Genomic DNA, 19,024 nt, shown 5'->3' on the forward strand with positions numbered 1-19,024 from the left:
CACAAAGGTCCTGAGAAATTTAAGCACGACTACTATAATTTCTACCAATTTACACACTACAGAAGAGATGGCATTAGTAAAATACAGCAGGTACACAGGACAGTGTGTTTTCTGCGGGCTTGTCTTGTATTCGAGTTTAATTCTTTACAACTCAACACAAAGAATTACTCAAACAATACACTATTTTTTTCCCCATAAAGGGTTTCCTGCTTTTTTGACAGTGTCTCTTACCAAAACTTTTTAAAGAAATTATGCTCTCATGGCATTAAAAATAATTCCTCTCTAGAAGCCCAGGAGAAAAAAAGGTATAGAAATATAGAAATAAAAAGGTCAGTTTCACAATACTGAAAGGATACCAAAAACATCTCACTGGTATCTACACTATGGACAGTTCAATTTTTCTGTGTTTGGGGGTTTTAGTTGGAGTTTTGGTTTGTGTTGGTTTTAGTAGGTTCTTCGGGTTTTTTCTTTTATTTTTTAATAATCTGCAAGAGGATGAACAATCAAAGTTCACTGATGATGTAAGAAAGTTTCATGTAATCCCACCCAAAGAAGAATCCAGCAGAATTTAGAACATTAGAGAGAAGAACAAGCTGGTCAGAGATACTGACCCATCATCTGCATGAAGAGAATTTAATCAGGACAGACTTGAGCTTAGAAAAGATGCAGCAAGAAGAACTATTAGTCTATAACTGTCATGAATCCACAAAATAGGAATGGCCAGTTATTTTTCAGAAATATAATAAAGTCAGTTATACAGCTGTGTAAAATAGCACCATTTTCTTAAAAGCAGGTATGAAACATTGCTAGTAGACACTGGGGAAGCAAAAGTTTAAAAATACAGTGAGCTTAAAAAAAAAAAAAAAAAATCGGTCCTCCCGTGAATTTGCTAATTGACTCAAACACAAATAACTCACACATGTCTACCTTGCTGTCTAATTAAAAAAACATCAAAAGAAAAGAGGGGAAATAACAGTAATTTTTAAGTTACACTATATTTCTTCTGCTTCTTAGAACTATACCTCAGTTACTAGCTCCCAGCTACTTCCACAAACAGGAAACTAGGTCTGGTAGACTTTGTCCCTACTCAGTACAGCTGTCCTCATGTTCCTAGATACAGCAGACATGCCCACGCAGACAATATTCCTATCTCATGATGCTAAGGAGGAAAGTAAAGGGGAGGAAGGAGGAAATCAATCCATAACACAAAGAGCACATTAAGATGGTTATACAGCAGCTACTATAAAATGCATAATGTTAGCAAGTCAAGAAAAACAAAAAATAATTCCTTTTGATTTGAAAGGAAAAGATATTGTCAACAACTAGAGGTAAGGCATTTTCAGAAAGAGGTACAAGGTCATAATGTCTTTAAGCAACATTGTGACAGTCAGGAGCAGCAGATGTTGTTTTCAAGAGTAAACAGGTTTGGGAAAACAGCACTGGAAGACTGCATCCATAGAACAGATAGTCATAGGACGGCAGTCTCAAATGAAAGAGCTACAAAAAACCAGAGGTCTAACTCTGGAGACAAGAACAAGCACACTGAATGATAAAGGAAAAGAAATAAAAGCAATATACCTCTTTTATACAAATTCCTTAACTGATGACACTGGGATATTCATGGCAATATTGCATGTGGAGCAGTAAGACTATTTTGAGCATATTTACATGCCAAAGTCAACCAGAAGCTTTTGCAAAATGCAATGAATTGATAGAGATCTGTATTGCTATTTATTATACTTATTAAAAAAAGGAAATATTATTGACTGGGAAGCACAGCTAACTTATCAGGTTCTCTGGTTTGCACTGGATAGTAGATGAATCACCACTTTGTCAGTGCATACTGACAGAAGCTCATCAGCAGCACACTCCACCAGTGCTAATAATTGATTAAGTAGAAGAATTTCATCTGAGAATTTTAAAGCTTAACAGGGAAATTACAACTCCAATCTCAATCTCAGAATACCAAGGCCGTGCTGGGGACAAACACAATTAGTTCAGTCACATGAACTTATCACTAAATAAAAACAGTTCACGTAAGTTTTCTCCTTACTTGCAGTGACTCCATAAATACACACTTAAATAAAATGAACAGGAATCTTCCTGGGCAATGTAAGTTCAACTGAAATTACTGATCTTCTAAGTTTTCCAGAGCTACCCTATAACTATTTTTTCCCCTCTGTGAACCAGCAGGATACGTTCTTTTAGACCTGAAAATACTGGTTCTCCCTAAACGTATAAAATTTAAATGTGAAACAAATTAGAAGCTGCTCTCTGAGAATGCAGAGAAGTGCTCCTGCAATAGTCATTACACAGAAACTGCAGCAAATCAGGAAAAAATATGTCTAGACCTTGATAAAAATCTTTGATTGGCAAGACCAAGATGTTTTCCTCATCAGTGGGGATGTCCAATGCATCATTACAGTTCATGACCTGCACGTTAAGAGCTCATCACCTTTGCAAACGTATTAGTCACATTTATTTCCCGCAGATCTTTCCATCTGAAACTACCAAGCAACCAGAAACTATGGCTTGATACATCTCCCACACTCAAGGAGCCACCAGCTGCCTCCAGCCAGATTACAACAGAGCAGCCGTACATCAGTGTGACGCAGGCTCCCATAGGAAGTTTTCCTTGTGAGAATTACAAGCACAAAACTGATACAGCCACAGAGATAACCACAAATTGCTGCTATTGTCATCTTGTATAATAAGCTCCAGTGCTGCTGCACACCCTCAGGTCTCCACCCAAAAGCAGCCCCAAGCAAGAGGAGTATCTTGGAAGAAATAGTCACTGAGGCTTGTTATACCTTAGCAGCAAAGAACTTTTAACATGATATATCATAGAACAGTTTGGGTTGGAAGGGACCCTTAAAGATCACCTAGTTCCAATTCCCTCCCATGGGCCCAGACACCTTCCACTAGAAAAGGTTGTTCAATCCACTGGACCAGGTCATTCAGTCTTTTGTTTTCATTAAAAACCGAATATGATTCAGATGTATTTACACATTGTCAGAGACAGTGTGACAAACTCTATGAGAAGGAATTAAAACCACTGTACAGTAATGAGAAAACTAGGGAAATCAAATTAAGAAATAAATACAATTTTGTTTTCAACTGTAAAAATTTTAAGGAGTTTATTTTTACTGCTAAGATGGGCTCTATGAAAAGAGAATGGGCAGATTTTTCTATACCACAGAGAAGACCAGACAAAAGAAAGCTTTACCTCCAAACACTACCACGACACTAAAAATAAGGTTAAGAATCACTGTCAAGGGCAGGAAATAATACAAAATGCAAAACCAGAGATATGACATTGAGCATAAGAATTTAATTTTAACTTGTATCTAAGTAATCTCAGTGATTTCTTCCAGAACTACTGAAGAAGTTATTGTAGTTTAAAGAAAGAAAATATGGATAAAATATTAGGAATGACTGAAGAAATTCCAACACTATCCACTCTAATCTCAAAAATCATCTGGCATTTAGCTGATAACTGAAAATATTGTACTATTTCAGAGTAAAACCTGACCTCATATCTTATATAAACAATCTTATGATCATGGAAAAACAGAGATTCAAAGCTGTGTTTAACTACCAACACAGACACATATTTTCATTTGAGTATCCTGCAAACACAGTGCAATACAAAACAAAACCCACTTCTTCCTGTACTTAACCTCAATGGTATCAGTCAAAAGTTTCACTGTTCAGCTGCTGTATGACTAATTAACAGCTTGCTAGGGTACAGATCGTATGATTTCCTAGCATTTACTCTGCCATCATATAACTCAAAGCTTTTTGGTTTGGAACCCCAATCCACTTCTGTTTCTTCAGAAATTGTGAATGGAAAAAATACTAAAAGGCTCTATGAGTTCACAATCCAACTTTATTTCTGATCCACTTTCTTCCAGGTACATTGACCTGAGCCAAATAACTAGTTTCACACCAAGCATGTATTTAAAAAAAACCCCAAAACACAACAAAACCCAAACCAAACCCCAACATCACTAAAGAACAGAAAACATAAGACAAAGGTAGAGATATACTGCTTAAAGGTTAGGAACTATACCCATTATTTCAAACATGGGAAGTCTTCAAGTTTGTTAGATTAAAAATCTATTGAATTTTGGTCTGTGTTTCAATTTCCTTGAGTAAAATAGATTTTGTCGGTTTTAAAGTAACTGTTATGCTGTTTTCCAGCATCATACTCAATTTTCAACATCCTTTTAATAAACTGGAAGTTTGTGTCAACTGTTGTGCACCAGATTAAAGAACCCCACCAATTTATGGTGACTATATCCTTGGCTGCAATACCCAGGACTCCACACTACCCCTTTTTTTGTTGATGCCACTGCATCTTAAACTCCACATTAAAAATCTTAAGTCTCTTCTTGCCTTATGAGGAAGCCCCCATTCCCATATGCACAACTTAGACTGTATTTTCATTACAACAAGAAGTGCCCTGAACTTCAAGACTTAATTTTAGTTATATAACTTTGAAACCCTTGAAGAAACTGGCATTCATCATCAGAATTTTGGTCAGTTCAGGAAATGGATCTGTGAATGTAAACCAGATAAGAACAAAATGCATTTGCACTGTCCCTTTTTAAAAAAAACCAAACAAACAAACCCTCAAAACCAACACACGGGAATATGCTGGAAGTCATAAGGTGGTCCTGTTTTCCTTCTAAAACTGTAAGCTTTGAATAATATGTGCTCAAGAATGGAAAATTCTTTTTCTGTCACTGTACATTAAAGGTAGTTCTGCTTTTCAAAATGCGTAACTACTACATCATGCTCTTTCTGCCTCAACTCACAGCCTAATTGGAAAGGGAAATAACTCTCAGCATACCTCAGAAAGGAGACACATTTTTCTAATGCTTTGGTACAATTTAGTCATCACCTGGACAACTATAATCAAACACTACAAAATATCCACTAACCTTGCTAGATGCTCCTCTCTTCAAAACTAAAGCTGGATGAGATGTCTTAGCTGCATGAACCACAGAGGTAGAAAAAAAACCCAACATGCTCTCTTGCATACCAAAATTCACAGGATACTTTTTCAGGTCACAGTTTGTTGTGTGTAGTCTGGCTTAAAATTAAAAAAGCAGCCCGATTAACTTCAAATACAATATAAAACCCACAAAAATCACTGTTCTTCCTGCAAGCTTTTGACTTCCTTTTCATTTGTATTTAAATTTATGCTACAGTAAATACAGACATCTTTTTGTTGCTCTTATGAACATATTACACCTTTCTAATAAAGTAGTATCTAAGCCATGGTTTTACAAAAATCATCTTATGTCCTCACCTTACTCTAAGATCCATGTCTGTAATTAACCACAGGTGGTATTAGCCACTTCACTAATCAAAGTTGTTCAATGCTTTCATCGTGAGATCAAATTTTCCGTCAGTGGTTGATGAATTTGACATTCTTCAATTAGTTAGGCAGAAACTTTCTATTGTGCATGTCAGCCTCAAACACTCAGTCTTCTTAAATTTAAACTGAAATTGTTCACCCAAGAAACAAATGAAGAAATAAAATGAAGAAAACAAACACGTTAAATAGTCAAACTGGGAACTAAATCTGAAACACTCTAGTGATCCCTGCTACAGCAAAATCAGACAGCATCCATTACGTGAGCATGGTCATCTACGGGTGTGCATGCCTTATGTCACTTGTTTAAACACCTAACACGTGGACATTTTCAAAGAAGTCTCAGCTTCAAGTCCTGTGAGACATCCTCCATTCTAAACACTTTGTAGGCTTGAGGCTTTGAAGACAAAACAAGATCTGGAGCTAGGGATAGAAATAGCAGAGTGAAAAATACTGATAAAGAAAGATTTTGACTAATTGAATCCACAATCACTCCAATGAGGACAATGATAAAGGATAAAGATTTCTGAGTAAGGAACAGGTAACACTGAAACAGGTTAAAGGAAATTCAGAAAAGTCAGGGCCCAAGTACCAGAAAGAAGAGGCAACTACAACACGCACCCTCCAGAACCAGGAGAGCAAGTTCTTGAATCCAAACATTCCTTTGGCAAGGGAAAAACCTAAACCCAGTGGGCAAGGTACCCCAGTCTAGTGTTAAGTCCCATAGGAAAATTAGTTTGGAAAACTGCAGTTCAGCTGATAAAATATATGGACACTATTGGGATACAACATTTCTTTTGCCTTCTCTTAAAAAAAAATAAGTAAAAGCAAACAAACATAAAAACTATTACAAGAATGTAAAGACCAAACCACTCTAGAATAATTTAAGACTTCTGCAACTGTTATATATACAACCCTAGCCCAGACTCATTACAACCATACACGATAACATGCCAAATGTCATGACCAAATTGAATCATAGGATGGTTTGGGTTGAAAGGGACCTTAAAGAAGATCTCATTGCAACCCCCCCTGCCATGGGCAGGGACACCTTCCACTAGACTAGGTTGCTCAAGGACCCACCCAATCTGGCCTTCAACACTCCAAGGGATGGGGCATCCACAGAGCTAACAGAGTTAAACAACTCAGAAAACTAAAAGAAAACTTCTCAGTGCAAAGTCCAAAAACATTTTTAAAAAACAGTAATCACTAACAGTATGTTATTAAAAAGTATACAACTAATTTTATTTCATATCAAAAAAGATGCACAAAGTCCTCACAGAAATTTCCCCAGAATTCAAATAGAAGAAAACTTGGCCATAAAAAATTGCAGCCACCATAAATCAAGTATACCAGAAAATTCCATGGCTTTATACAAAGAGGCACCTACACCAGATGCAGGCCTAGTTACAATCTGCCATGACTTAGTTTAGTGTTGATTCAGCAAACATGCTCTCTTGGATGGTCAAATGTCAAGTATTCTTTGGTAGCAAAAAATTAAAATAAGCAAAATAATTTTCATTTTACTCTGATATTAGTAACAGTTATGTCCATTTTATCCTCAGAAAAGGGCTGAACACACTACTTTTTTTAATCACAAGATGAAGAAAGAGTACAGGTCTGGATTCAAATTGCTCATTACCGAAAATTCAAAAGTTAGAAAACAGGAGATAAGCATTTACAAAATTATTTCCATACTTCCATTTAATTTTCACTCAAAATCAGCTGGACTACAGCCTGTAAGTCACTGCAGAGTATGTGACTGTATACCACGATGTTGCCACTCCCTGCTGCTCATCTCCACTCCCTCTAATCGGATAATTAAATTGCTCATGCAACATTTCCCCAGTCAGCTTTCAGCAAACTAAACTCGGTTGCTAAAGACTTAATGTTTGCAGCACTGGATTTAGGGTGGAGTCTTATGCCAACCCGACACCTTTAGGTGGAAATGTAGGGTATTGTAACAATTATTGATACAACATACTGGAGCAGACAGTAGCCTCCAATTAGTGCTAGTGATGTGCTGACGAAGAAATTAAATTTTTAATTTTGTCTTCAGTTAGAAGAAAACATGCACATGCTCCCCTGATGAAACTTGTATGCTATGTTATCACCTCAGACAATGATGAAAAGTAAACTCATCATCAGTCTTCAAGTCACTGACAGTATCTTTCTATCACAGAGCTGTAAGTGGGTCACAGTAATGAGAAATCAAAGGAAATTCAAGTAGTCAGCAAAGACGTGTTTTGGCTACAAAAACATATTTCCTAATGAAGATTTATTACTAATAAATTACAAATCACACAGATTCATATGTCTGGTTGACCTTCAATATAAGGAGTCCACACTATGGGACTCATTTACCTCCTGCTCAGGTGCCGATAGTCTATCTCACTCCATTCAGCTCTTATATTTTCCTGAGGCACTGAGCATCTGTGTATTTTGGGTAGGTAGTGGGTTTAAGTTTGTAAACAGAGATCCAATTGTACACTTCAGTACACTATTGATGAGGAACACAAGCACAAAGCACTGCTTTCTATTGTGAAGAATTTACTACCAACAGTATTACACAACTACGCCCTTTTGAGACAATTCTGTATACTCTTAGGGGTTTCATATATTTGTGTTCTGGATTTTACTAGAAGACCATAAAGTCTTTGTCACCATAATACGTCAGCACTTCCGTATCAGGTCTGTTTCAAGAAACAGTTTGTGAGAAATATTGTTGGTTCCATGCAACACCAGACTCTGAGGCAAAGGTGCCACACATCTTCACACAGGTGTACAAGAAATCTGTGGCAAAACAGGTAACTAATTTACTAGACCTCCCAATTTTCAATTTGCTGGACTTCCAATTCCTTGCTTCTGACAGGGTTTTGTATTGAAGCTTTGCAAGCTCTGACCCATTACTGCCTTCAAGGAACCAAACCACCACCAAAGAGCCCCATGCCTCTTCACACACATATTTTACTCACCTACACGGCTGATATAACAGGTCACAGCTACAATATTTGTTAAGATGATGATTTCCTTAATCAGACAGAAGAAATTCAGTTGAGCAACAAAAGACTTGTCTTACACCCCTCCCTAATATGAGATTGAGTAATCACAGAAACTCCTCAGGCCTCCAAGGTGTCAGGAAAGGCACAGCCCTGCTCTTGACAGCAATCTTCCCCAGCAGTGAAAAAAACCATCAAGTTCCCAGAAGGTAAAGACTGTAGGAAAAAAGTTATTTTACTGTAGTATCTGTTCTATAAGCAGGGGAGCATATTGTTGGGTTTTATCTTTTACGAAACAGGAGAAAGAAAAAAGAACAAGAAATATAAAAGTTCTTGCACATATTAAGAAGACATAGTGAAAAAGGGGGGAAAAACCTACCTTAGAGCTTAAATGTTGTGTTCTAACATTTTTCTGGAAGTAGAAACAGAATTATGACATGAGTAGTGTTAAAGAAAATCCAGTATTTATTGCATCTTACAGCCTCAGAACAAGACACTGTTTTTTAATATTTTATATTTAGAAATAAAGGCACTTGACCAAAATAGTCATGTAAGAAACAGATTACAAACTGTTTATAAAAGCTGATTTTTAAATTATACAGTAGTCTTAACTCTTCTAAACATTAATTATATTTAACAGATAAATAAAGCTTCAGGTTTTCCGTGTTATCTTAAAATTCTCTCCACCCAACAAAACACTACTTTACATCAACATGGTATGTTTGCATCTTTTATTTAAATGAATGGCTGTGAAATGGATGTTTTGCTATTCCATTAAAAAAAAGACAACTGCAAATGCACCTGATGAAAATCTAATGTCCCCCTCTCTTCTGGATCAACAAAATAGGTATTTGTAGAGGAAATAAAGCAATTTACAATACTCTAATTATTGTGTTGTGCAGAATCCAAACACTCATCCGGAGTTGGATAATTCACTACATCAGATATCGGCCAGCTAAACACCCACAAATCCATTTTTGCATGTAATTTGTTTAAGAAAATTAACACAGTGATGACTAACTGACACTGTGTAGGAAGCATTTCACTTCTTTTACCATTAGATCATGTTTCTATGATACTATCCTGAAATATTATAGTATATTACTGAAAAATACACAGCTTCCAAATGAAGTACTATTACCCCCCAACAGTAACCTTTTACAGTATTCACTGAACCAAATCAGAGGTTTATTTCCTAAAGAATGCTGACTAGTTCATACACATTTGGAAAACCGGGAGACATTGCTTTGTTTAATAGTTTACGTTGGAAGCCTTCAAAGCACGCTTTATCTCAAGAGAGATACAAATTTCAAAATAATCTGTTTGCATAGCTTCATGAAGGGATTTTAAGAACAATCATATATTTTACTGAAGAGGAAAAGTACTGAAACTGCCACTTTGAGTACAGCATAGGTACCTGTGCATCACTTCTGAACAAATTACTGTATTGTCATGCTCCCCACTGGCAGATCCCTCCCTCCTTCAGCTATCCAGACTCGACTGCGAATTCATTACTGAGAGAATATAATAGGATTGAGGATGAAAAACTTGTTATGTTATTCTAAAATGAAAGTGTCTGGCCATTTTAAAAGGCTCTGGATTTTGTTTCAAGTAAGTTTCACTAACGCTTGGATCTTTTTCCATCAAAATAAAAACAACACAAAACAAAGCACAGCTTAGAAGGAAGCTCCTGTGTTTCCATTAAAAAAAAACAAAACTGTCTTAGTTTCATTAGGTTATGCAACCATTTCAACAAAACCAAACTGAATTCATCTTTACACATCAGCAAAAGCATTCTTAGACTCTGTCACACTGCTCAGAGATAACTACCTCTGCTATTACCAGAACATTAAACACCCTGTTGTTGTACATGACACAAATGCACAAAGGTCTAGAGTTCTGTAAGTAAAGAAATGGTCTCAGAAACATGATGGACAGAACAGCAAAGAGCCTGGAGCAAAGAAAGCATCCAATAAGGCCACCTACAATCACAATAACAACACCCTTGATCATGATCCATCTCCCTTCTAAAAGGCCATTCAGCTAGAAAAATGATTGCAAGAATGGATGAAACTGCACTGTTAGTAGCTATCCAAAGGGATACAACACTGCAGTTGAGTTCTCATTATGTTGCCTATTTCCAGCTTTCAGTCACTGAGACTGTTCTTTACCCTTTGTACCACCCTTGAAAAACAGGCCATTCTACATCCTTCAAAAACCTCATTACTAAGTACAGTTCTTCAGAAAATCTGTATCTAAGAAACATGACACATATTTCCTAACTCATATATCAGTTGATAGATGTGGCTAAGTAAGAGGAATTTACACATTTCAAAGAACCTAACAATTCAGAAATGGAGCGATTTAAATGGGGAGAGAGCAGGGCTGGTTGCAGAGGGGAAGCCTTCCTTTCTATATGGGGTGAGGTAGGAGAAGTACAGGGACACAGGATGTGAGGTGTTCCCCTCAGTGCCAACACTACTGAACTTTTGACTAAACAGTTCAAAGCTTTCAGTTGATGTTGGTGTTTCATCAGGGTTCAGAAGAACTTTGAAATAACCACCTCTTTTCTATCATCAAACACTCAACTCCATCTGTTTCTACTTTAAGACTCAACCCAAGAATTGTGTACCTGACAAAAGCTATTCGGTTTCTCAAATCTACAATTTGCTGCATTTCCAGCATTTACCATGCAGTCGGCTCTCTCTGCCTAGGGGGAATCGAGCACACCTCAACGACTGTCAGGTACATGCAAAGGTCAATAAAGACCCACAACAACTTGTCACGTTGCAGATGCCATTCTGTTATCTTTGAGATAAGAGATCTGTGCTTCACAAGAATGCCCTGAATTAATTAAAACTGAATACAGATACTGTATTAATTTATAGGTAGGGGAAGGAAGTTCTCTCCTAACAAATGTTTTTGGTCCTTGGTAGGTTACAACTCTACCCCGATTAGCTAGATAAATCAAACTGAAAAGTTATGTTCATAAACAATCAGAGAAATAAAGAATTTTTGAACATTTTGCGTATAGCCACACATACAGCAAATACAGAGACAATCATTTTGCTCAATAATATTTCATCTTGTTACAGTAGATGTAGGCATATAGGTATGTGTTGAGGAACCACAGGTATCCTCACTTTCTCACATGCTTCACATGAATGGTACACACCTTCAGAGAGCAACTCCGAGCACTTACGTCCTGTCTAATTTAAACACTACAAACCACTTTCTAAAAGTATCAACTTCCATTAAACATTCAGCTTAAGCCTCTGTGAACACCACCGAAAGTCTGATGCTTGGCAAAGCATATATGGAGAACACAAACACATTCCCAAGTCCATCAAGTTGAATTTTCAAAACTGGTTCCAATTCAAAACTTTGTAGCCTTTTTATATCACCGAATGAATGCTTTCAAACACAACACATTCAGTTCCCAATTCCATAAACCTTACATTCCATCTTGCTTGTATTTGACCATATCTGTGAAGTTACAAGTAGTACAAAAATTACAACTCCTAATAATTCACCACTGAGAGATGACAATATTCTCGGAAGTTGGGGATGAGGAGAGCACAACAACATACCTCCCACATAACCTTTAAGAAACTTAAAATATTATGCTATGTGGAATTAGAAATTGCCCAAGTTTGTTTCTTATATTAATGATAAGCAAACACATACCTCCCAATTAAAAAAAAACCAAAAACACAACAAAACCCTCAAAACTGAAAGTCCAGAATTATGTTAAGTTTACAGAGAGGGATCAATATTTTTCATTATGCACATATTAACAAAACCTTCAATTGACCTGATATCATATAGGTTCAAAACAGACAGTAGAAAACAAGTCCATGTAAATTAAATGGATGAAGTCTCAGTATAACTAAATCAATTTTTAGTTAACTCTCTGTGAAACTCTTCATGCACTGTAACACTTAAACCACCAGCAAGGAAAAAATCTGCTTAATGGTTAGGACCTGTCTTAAACTTCTGTAATAAGCTGACCCACAGAACTAGATCCATATACATACTAGGTATTCTATACATAGATTACAAATGAAGACTAAACACAAATGGCTTTTCTCGAGAAAAAAGAAGCTCACATATGTGATATAAATTTGGTTTGGTTACTGCTAAACAGTTATTTCCTCTAATCTATACATGACCACCTTTCACTTCCCATTTACTTTATTGTTTCCACATTACCCTATTTTAAATATTCATTAAGCGGGAGAACACACAATGAATCAAGGCCCGCAAAAAAAGTACCTGCAGTCTATTGAGTAATTGAGTAAAGCATATGCAGCACGTGCATAAATACTACACATAACCACACTGTTTTTTCCTCTTAAAAAGGAAAACAAACAAAACCACAAGCATGATGGATACCTAGGTAATAAATGGCATTACTGGCAAACCTCTGACAACAGCAAGCAGTAACAGGAGGTCTCCTGCAGATCTTTTATTTTTAGGCTAATGCCTACGGTAGCACACAAAATTCATACTGAAAAGTATGAACTAACATAGAAATTAACTAAGAACTAGAGAAGTTTAAACTGCCCTTTAAATAGACCAAATTGATGAACATTCAAACAGTCAGTCCCGCTGTCTAACTCCTATTGCAGTAACTATTCCCACAAAACATACCAATTCCTCTGTCAGACTCCAGGCTTGAATGCTTTTGTTTGTGTTTTCTCTTAAACTAAAACATCACAATAAATTTGACAGGTTTTGCCCAAATAGCTGAAAGGAGGAAATGCAGAGGAGATAAAAACAAACAATTTAAAAGCAATCAGTATTTCCAAAAGTTAGAAGTTCGCTTGTTGCAAAGAAGTTTCTTAGTTCTGGTTTTAAACACAAGCATTCTGACTCCTTGGAAGATTTTTGTACTGAAACGTAGTGTGAAAAGCACAAAGGAAGACTGCAGTTTCAGTACTGCAAGCACACACCCCCTCTATTTCTTAAACCACGCTTACACAGTTGACTGCTAAGCACAGAACTCAACTGACTCCAAACTTCTCCAGTCATGAGCCTTTAACCCATCCTTTCATTTCAACTCCTTACACGGTTTTTAGATCACATGTAACAATATCCAACATAGCTTTTAAATGCAATTTCCAATATTGGTGGCATTTCAACTCCTAAAGATCTCGTCAAAAAAACCCAAAACTCAAACTCAACCTCTTAAGCTTCATACTTCCACAGCCAAACCATTTATACCACATATGAGGGTGGTGGGTTCCATTCTGCCAGTAAATTAACAGTCATAATAAAGAGGTCATTCAACAACCATTAAAGAACTAAAACTGAGAGCATTCCCTTCACCAGTCAGCTTACCAAAGTAAAAAGCAGTAAGATCTTCATCAAAACAAATTCCTCTCTTCCAATAGTAGAGACCTGGGATGTAACAACCAGATCACTCAGAACAGTTTCTATAGCATTGAAAAAAGCCCAATTTTAACATATTTGGCAAGGAAAAAGGATAAATAACTACATGATTATATTTCAAGCCTAAAACGTTCAAATGTTCATTCTAAGGTATACACATTTTCTAACGTTTCTCAACTATCAAATTTAACAACACAAAGAGATACAACTCAGACCATAAACCCCCTCCTAAGATAAGAAGTTGAATAAAGGTTTCAAAAGAAACACAGAACATGAGTTGATACATTCTTTTAAAGTTGCTCATTAAGATACCTGTTCAAATTCTGAGTCATACTGGTCAGTAATTTTGTTTGGGTTTGACGACCAAGAGCAGATGGATAGAAAATAGAATAAATACTCCTTAATGCGTTATTTTTCCAGAACTGAAGGAATTGAATGAAATTTGCCAGGTTACGGAGATCTAGATTAGAATTGTTTCTTGACTGCAGAACAATGGCTCCTGATAACTTATAAATCAGCTGTTTACACAAATGACTGCATTTATGTTGAAGCAGTCAGTAATTTCACGGGATTACTCAAATGCTGGTTGTCTGGACATCAAGCTTTACAGCCAAGTTTAAGAATTGTTAATATCTACAAGCAAGGCAGCTCATCTAACTTGAGGGAGGCAACTAGTACTTATGTTTGAAAATGTCTTTTTTTGATTAATTCGTACATAGCACCATTAAAGCTTTTTTCCCCCTCTAAATATTGTTGCAGTATAGTGATGTAAGTAATTGCTTTTAGTTAGATGTTTAAGGCCAAAGAATAAAGAGTTACCTAATGAAAACAACAATCATTTCACTTACTATTGAAATAATAAATTAATAAAAGTCACTTGGAGAAGTCTGACAGCCAATTAATAGAGAAGCATCTCTTGATACAATTTAAGTAACTCTTGGGTTAAACAAATTACAGTTCACACTTAACCACACACAGGAGCACATCAGGAAAGCGCAACAGAATAAAGAAAATAAAAGTTCAAGGTCTGTCTGATACTCCTTTTTAAAAGACAGCACCTCCAGCTGGGGCATGAATTCAGCACTGATTCAGGAGACAAGAGCTCTATCTACTAAATCATCAACAAAACTTCTTGCAACAGTCCAGGTTTCACTTGGAAATCTTGCAGAAATACCAGCCAAGCCCAGCCTTGATTAGACTGCAATGAGATCATTGCTTGAGGAGGTATAGCCGTAGGGTCTTGTAAAGCAGATACTAAAGAGAAATTTATTTAAATGATACATCAACCTTTGTTGAAATGCATAAACTAGAATGTTTTCATATGTATTCAGTAATATGGATAAAGCTGACTGCAGAACAACTTCAGAGTTCCTAAGGATATTGTTAGTACAGGAAGTGAAATGACTTTCTGTCCACCACCCACAATCAATACTATGATTGACACTATAAGTTGGGCATCTCAGATAAGAGCCCTTTTAAAGTAAAAGTAGTCGAGATAATGCAGCTATGGGAGATTTTCACAAGATTCACACTTGAGCACTTTGACTTTTCACTATTTCCAGTAAGATCTCCCTCTTCAGAGGTTTTTCCTTTAAAAAAGCAAAAAACACAAACTGAGGCTCTTGAGACTTCTAATTAAAGTCCTTGAAGTTCTCACTCCACTTTCTGTTGAAATACATACGTAGCTATAAAAGCAAGTCCGTCCTTTCAAGATGTCAAATTAGGCAAGAACAAGCTGCCTTTGGGCAATTTTTTTTTTGAATGTTATCAGATACACATGCAGAGATCAGAAAAAATGTAAAGCATTTTTAAAGGGACATTAAAAAATAATAGTACACAACAAAGCGACAACGCTAAAAGACTTTTTTCTTAAATATTAGCAGCACCATTTGTACGTGGGTGGGGCAAGCTTTAGAAGTCCAGCTATGTTTAAAGATCAAGCAAGCTGTATCATGCACCGTTTTTCTCTGTGCCTATCGCAGCAATAACAAAAAGGGAAAAAAAAATAAAATAAAAAGGTTTACGCCTGGCAGATGAACTCTGTATTCTGCCTACCCCGTTCAGGACTCTTTCTAGAAGTCTTGTTTCAGTTACAGAAAGAAATGCTACCACGAAACAGGGAAGCCGCCAGGGCTGGGCCCACTGCTGGGCACCAGCAGCATGACTGTGCACTGACCTTTCTCAGGGCAAAGCGCTTCCCTCACAGCATCAATCATGGAATGGTTTGGGTTGGAAGGGACTTTCAAAGGTCATCCAGTGCAGCCTCCCCGCAATGAGCAGGGACAAAATTCCAGCAGCTGAGCACACGTTTATCCCCCTGCTAAGGCTGGACACATTTTCTCCTCTTTAGCATGCCTCCCCCTCTCTGGTAATCTGGTGGATCAAATGACAACTCCTGTTTTAATTGACTAGATTTCCAGCTAACAAATTCCCAAATAGTATTTGCAGCTCTTCTTGCCGTGGACTCTCCCTATGAGATCTGTAATAAAAAACTTCCTTTCCTATCAGCAAGTGAAATAGCCACACAACCACAGAAACTAACACCCGAGATGTGTGTTGCACAGAAAGTGCTGCAAAGTGCTTGCTCACGAATGTTTCAGTTACAGTATTTTATGATGCCACTTTTCTGGCAGTTGTGCCATATATGCTAAGGAAAGCAGGAAATATTTACACCACAGACTTCCCAGCCTCTACATAAAGGGGCACCTTTCTTCAAAGGTTGATCTTGCTTTTGAGACTGTAAGAAAGGAGACAGGCAGAATTTTAGAAATCCCCCTTAAGCAGCTGCTATCTGAGACTCCATTCACACCTTGTCACATTCCTCTCCTCAAAAAGTGGCAGTTGGCATCATCCACCCTCACTTCCCCGGAGATGCTCTGGACTAGAATGAGACAGAGCTTCAGAACCAGCTAATGCTTAAGCTCGGTTGGAATCCACAAAACTAGGTTTTCCACAGGTATCCTGAAGCATTCGGTGCAGTGGGTTTTCCTGATCCTCCACTGACCAGCCACCAGCCTATCTGAGAAGGGAGGGGAGACAGAGAGAGAAATGTGGGTGAAATGGCATCTCCTCATCCATAGCAGCCCAATGATCCCCACTCAGGAAGGGCGTAACTCAAGTCCAAGGCTCTCTTCAGCTGGGAAGAGGAAAACTTTACATCTCCTGCAAGGAGTGCCTGTTTTAACCACCCAGCATTAAATTATTCTTTCCAGTAGCTTTCCACCACTAGAAGCAGAAGAAATCACCACTACAGAAAATACACAACCAAACACCATGATGGGTGGGCCAAATCAAGATGGAAAATTTTGCAGCTAAATAATTGTAGTCCCAGGGACACAAGTTCCTATCCCTGGTTTTAAAACCAGTACTATACACTCATATCCAATGATGACAAATGAAAATTTAAACCCAAGGACCAAGATTGTTTCTTATCCCTAAGTCTGTAAGGATGGACTCAGACTTCTCTTCCATGCTGTGTGGCTCCATCTCATTATTCCCTTGCAACAGACCCAGTTCACAAGGTTCCCAGCCCTAGACACTTCTCTCCACATACCACAGCCACATCCTCATGCCACAAATACTTGAGCCTGTTACTTAATACCTAGGTAACATTATGAATAAGTATCACTGATCAGTCTGTAGATGTAGCACTTATTAGCCACTAGCAGAAAGGTGGAATTATTTGAATTGGCACTTAATAGCTAGTACATACACAGTAAAGTAGCTCTTTTTTCCTTTCCTCAAATCCTCCCAGGTTTGCTATTGTGTAAACTCGGGGTACTGGTAAGAGGCCAACAGACTGGCAGTCATTTTTCAGCATATACATATTCTGACACTGACTGTTGTCTCTTGAAAAACGGCAGTAGGGAAGAGATCTAGAGACAGATGGTTTCAAAAGTCCTAACTTGTAAAGTCCGTATCGCAGTTGTTTCAAGAGTGAAAGAAGGGAACCAACTAGGCAACTCACAATGAAACCAACCGAAAAATAAGATTAGAAGAATTTCTGCTGTGGATAAAACAGGACTTGTTGACCTCTGACACCCTCTGGCACTTTTAAAATGGAAACAGGCAGAGTCCAGAGGACTTGTAGACAAAAGCATATATATCTATATATCTTTCCTACAGATCTTGAGCAAAATGTGCTTTGCTAATCAGGATTTTTCTTTCACAAATCTATGTGGATCTATTTTAATATGCTTTCACTGTGCAACATGAAAGCTGTCTTAACAGCAAAACAACAGTTACTGAGGATGGGGGTTCTTAAATCAAAACATACCCAGATGAAAAACATTTCTAGAAAATGTGATGTATTTCTCTAACTCACGTCCAATACACTGAGATTAAAGCTGTGAGTATAGAAGAACTTTAAAAAAAAAAAAAAAAAGGCAATCAGAAAGCGTATATATACCCGAGAACGTCCCCCTCCCTTGTTTTTGGAGAATGAATTTGGTCACCAGCCACAAGACCTTTCTGGTTAAAGAAGGAGGGAGATACAAAAGGCTATCCTAATTACTTAGAATTTGCAAGTGGAACATCAGCAGAGAAAACTCAGCCTCGGAGCAGGGAGTTTCAGTCTCCATACCCTCCTGCGCCAGGAGCCCGAAGGGAAAAGAGGGAGGGAACAGCCCAGCACAGGGTTTCGGGTCCCGCAGCCAGTTACCAGCGCCCGCGACGACGGCACCAGCTGTTTAATGGGCAGCAAGAGCGGCCAGAAGCGGCAGGTTGCCGGTGCTCAGCAACCTGTTGCCCCCGGAGCTGCCGGGATGCGCCCCATCCCCACCGGTCCCCGCTCCCTGGACACCCAGGGCGGCCCGGGGGCAGGGCCGGGAGGGGCCCGGCCCGACGGCACCTGCGCTGGGCGCGCTGCCCCGCGGTACCTGCGCCAGGGGCCGGGCCGGGCCCGCTGCCCCCGCCGGGTTGTCATCGCCGCGGGCACGGCAACATGGAGCCGGCCGGACCCACCTCCCCGCCCCGCCGGCGCCGCTCACCTTGGTGATGATGAGGGGCTCCCCGTGCTCCCGTCCGCCTTTCAGCGTGAAGCCCCACGGAGCCCCACCGGTCAGCTGCACCTCCACCAGCTTGTAGCCCTCGGCTGCCCGCGGCTCCACCATCACCATCACGGGCCCCGGCTCCACCAGCACGGCGCCGAGCCGCGGGTCGCCGCCGGCCAGCCGCTCCCGCCCGGCCCGCAGCCCCACGTCCTCCATGGAGCGCCGGTTGCGGCCGGGGCTGGCTCTTCTCTGCCGGC

At 38.7% G+C, this 19,024-nt stretch overlaps 1 protein-coding gene across 2 annotated transcripts in view; it reads right to left on the reverse strand.

Moving 5' to 3' along the window:
* SHROOM2 (shroom family member 2) overlaps positions 1 to 18,983 on the reverse strand; it is a 123,115-nt gene extending 104,132 nt beyond the window's left edge. Inside the window, exon 1 of one of the 2 annotated variants that reach the window (XM_027639168.1) lies at positions 18,765 to 18,983. In XM_027639168.1, coding sequence (XP_027494969.1) covers positions 18,765 to 18,983 — 219 coding nt within the window. The remainder of the gene's footprint in view (positions 1 to 18,764) is intronic. The other variant, XM_027639177.1, reaches the window with a different exon arrangement.
* Positions 18,984 to 19,024: the final 41 nt, after the last annotated feature.

This window comes from Corapipo altera, unplaced genomic scaffold (genome assembly GCF_003945725.1).
Source record: "Corapipo altera isolate COAL_440 unplaced genomic scaffold, ASM394572v1 0, whole genome shotgun sequence".
Lineage (NCBI taxonomy): Eukaryota > Metazoa > Chordata > Aves > Passeriformes > Pipridae > Corapipo > Corapipo altera.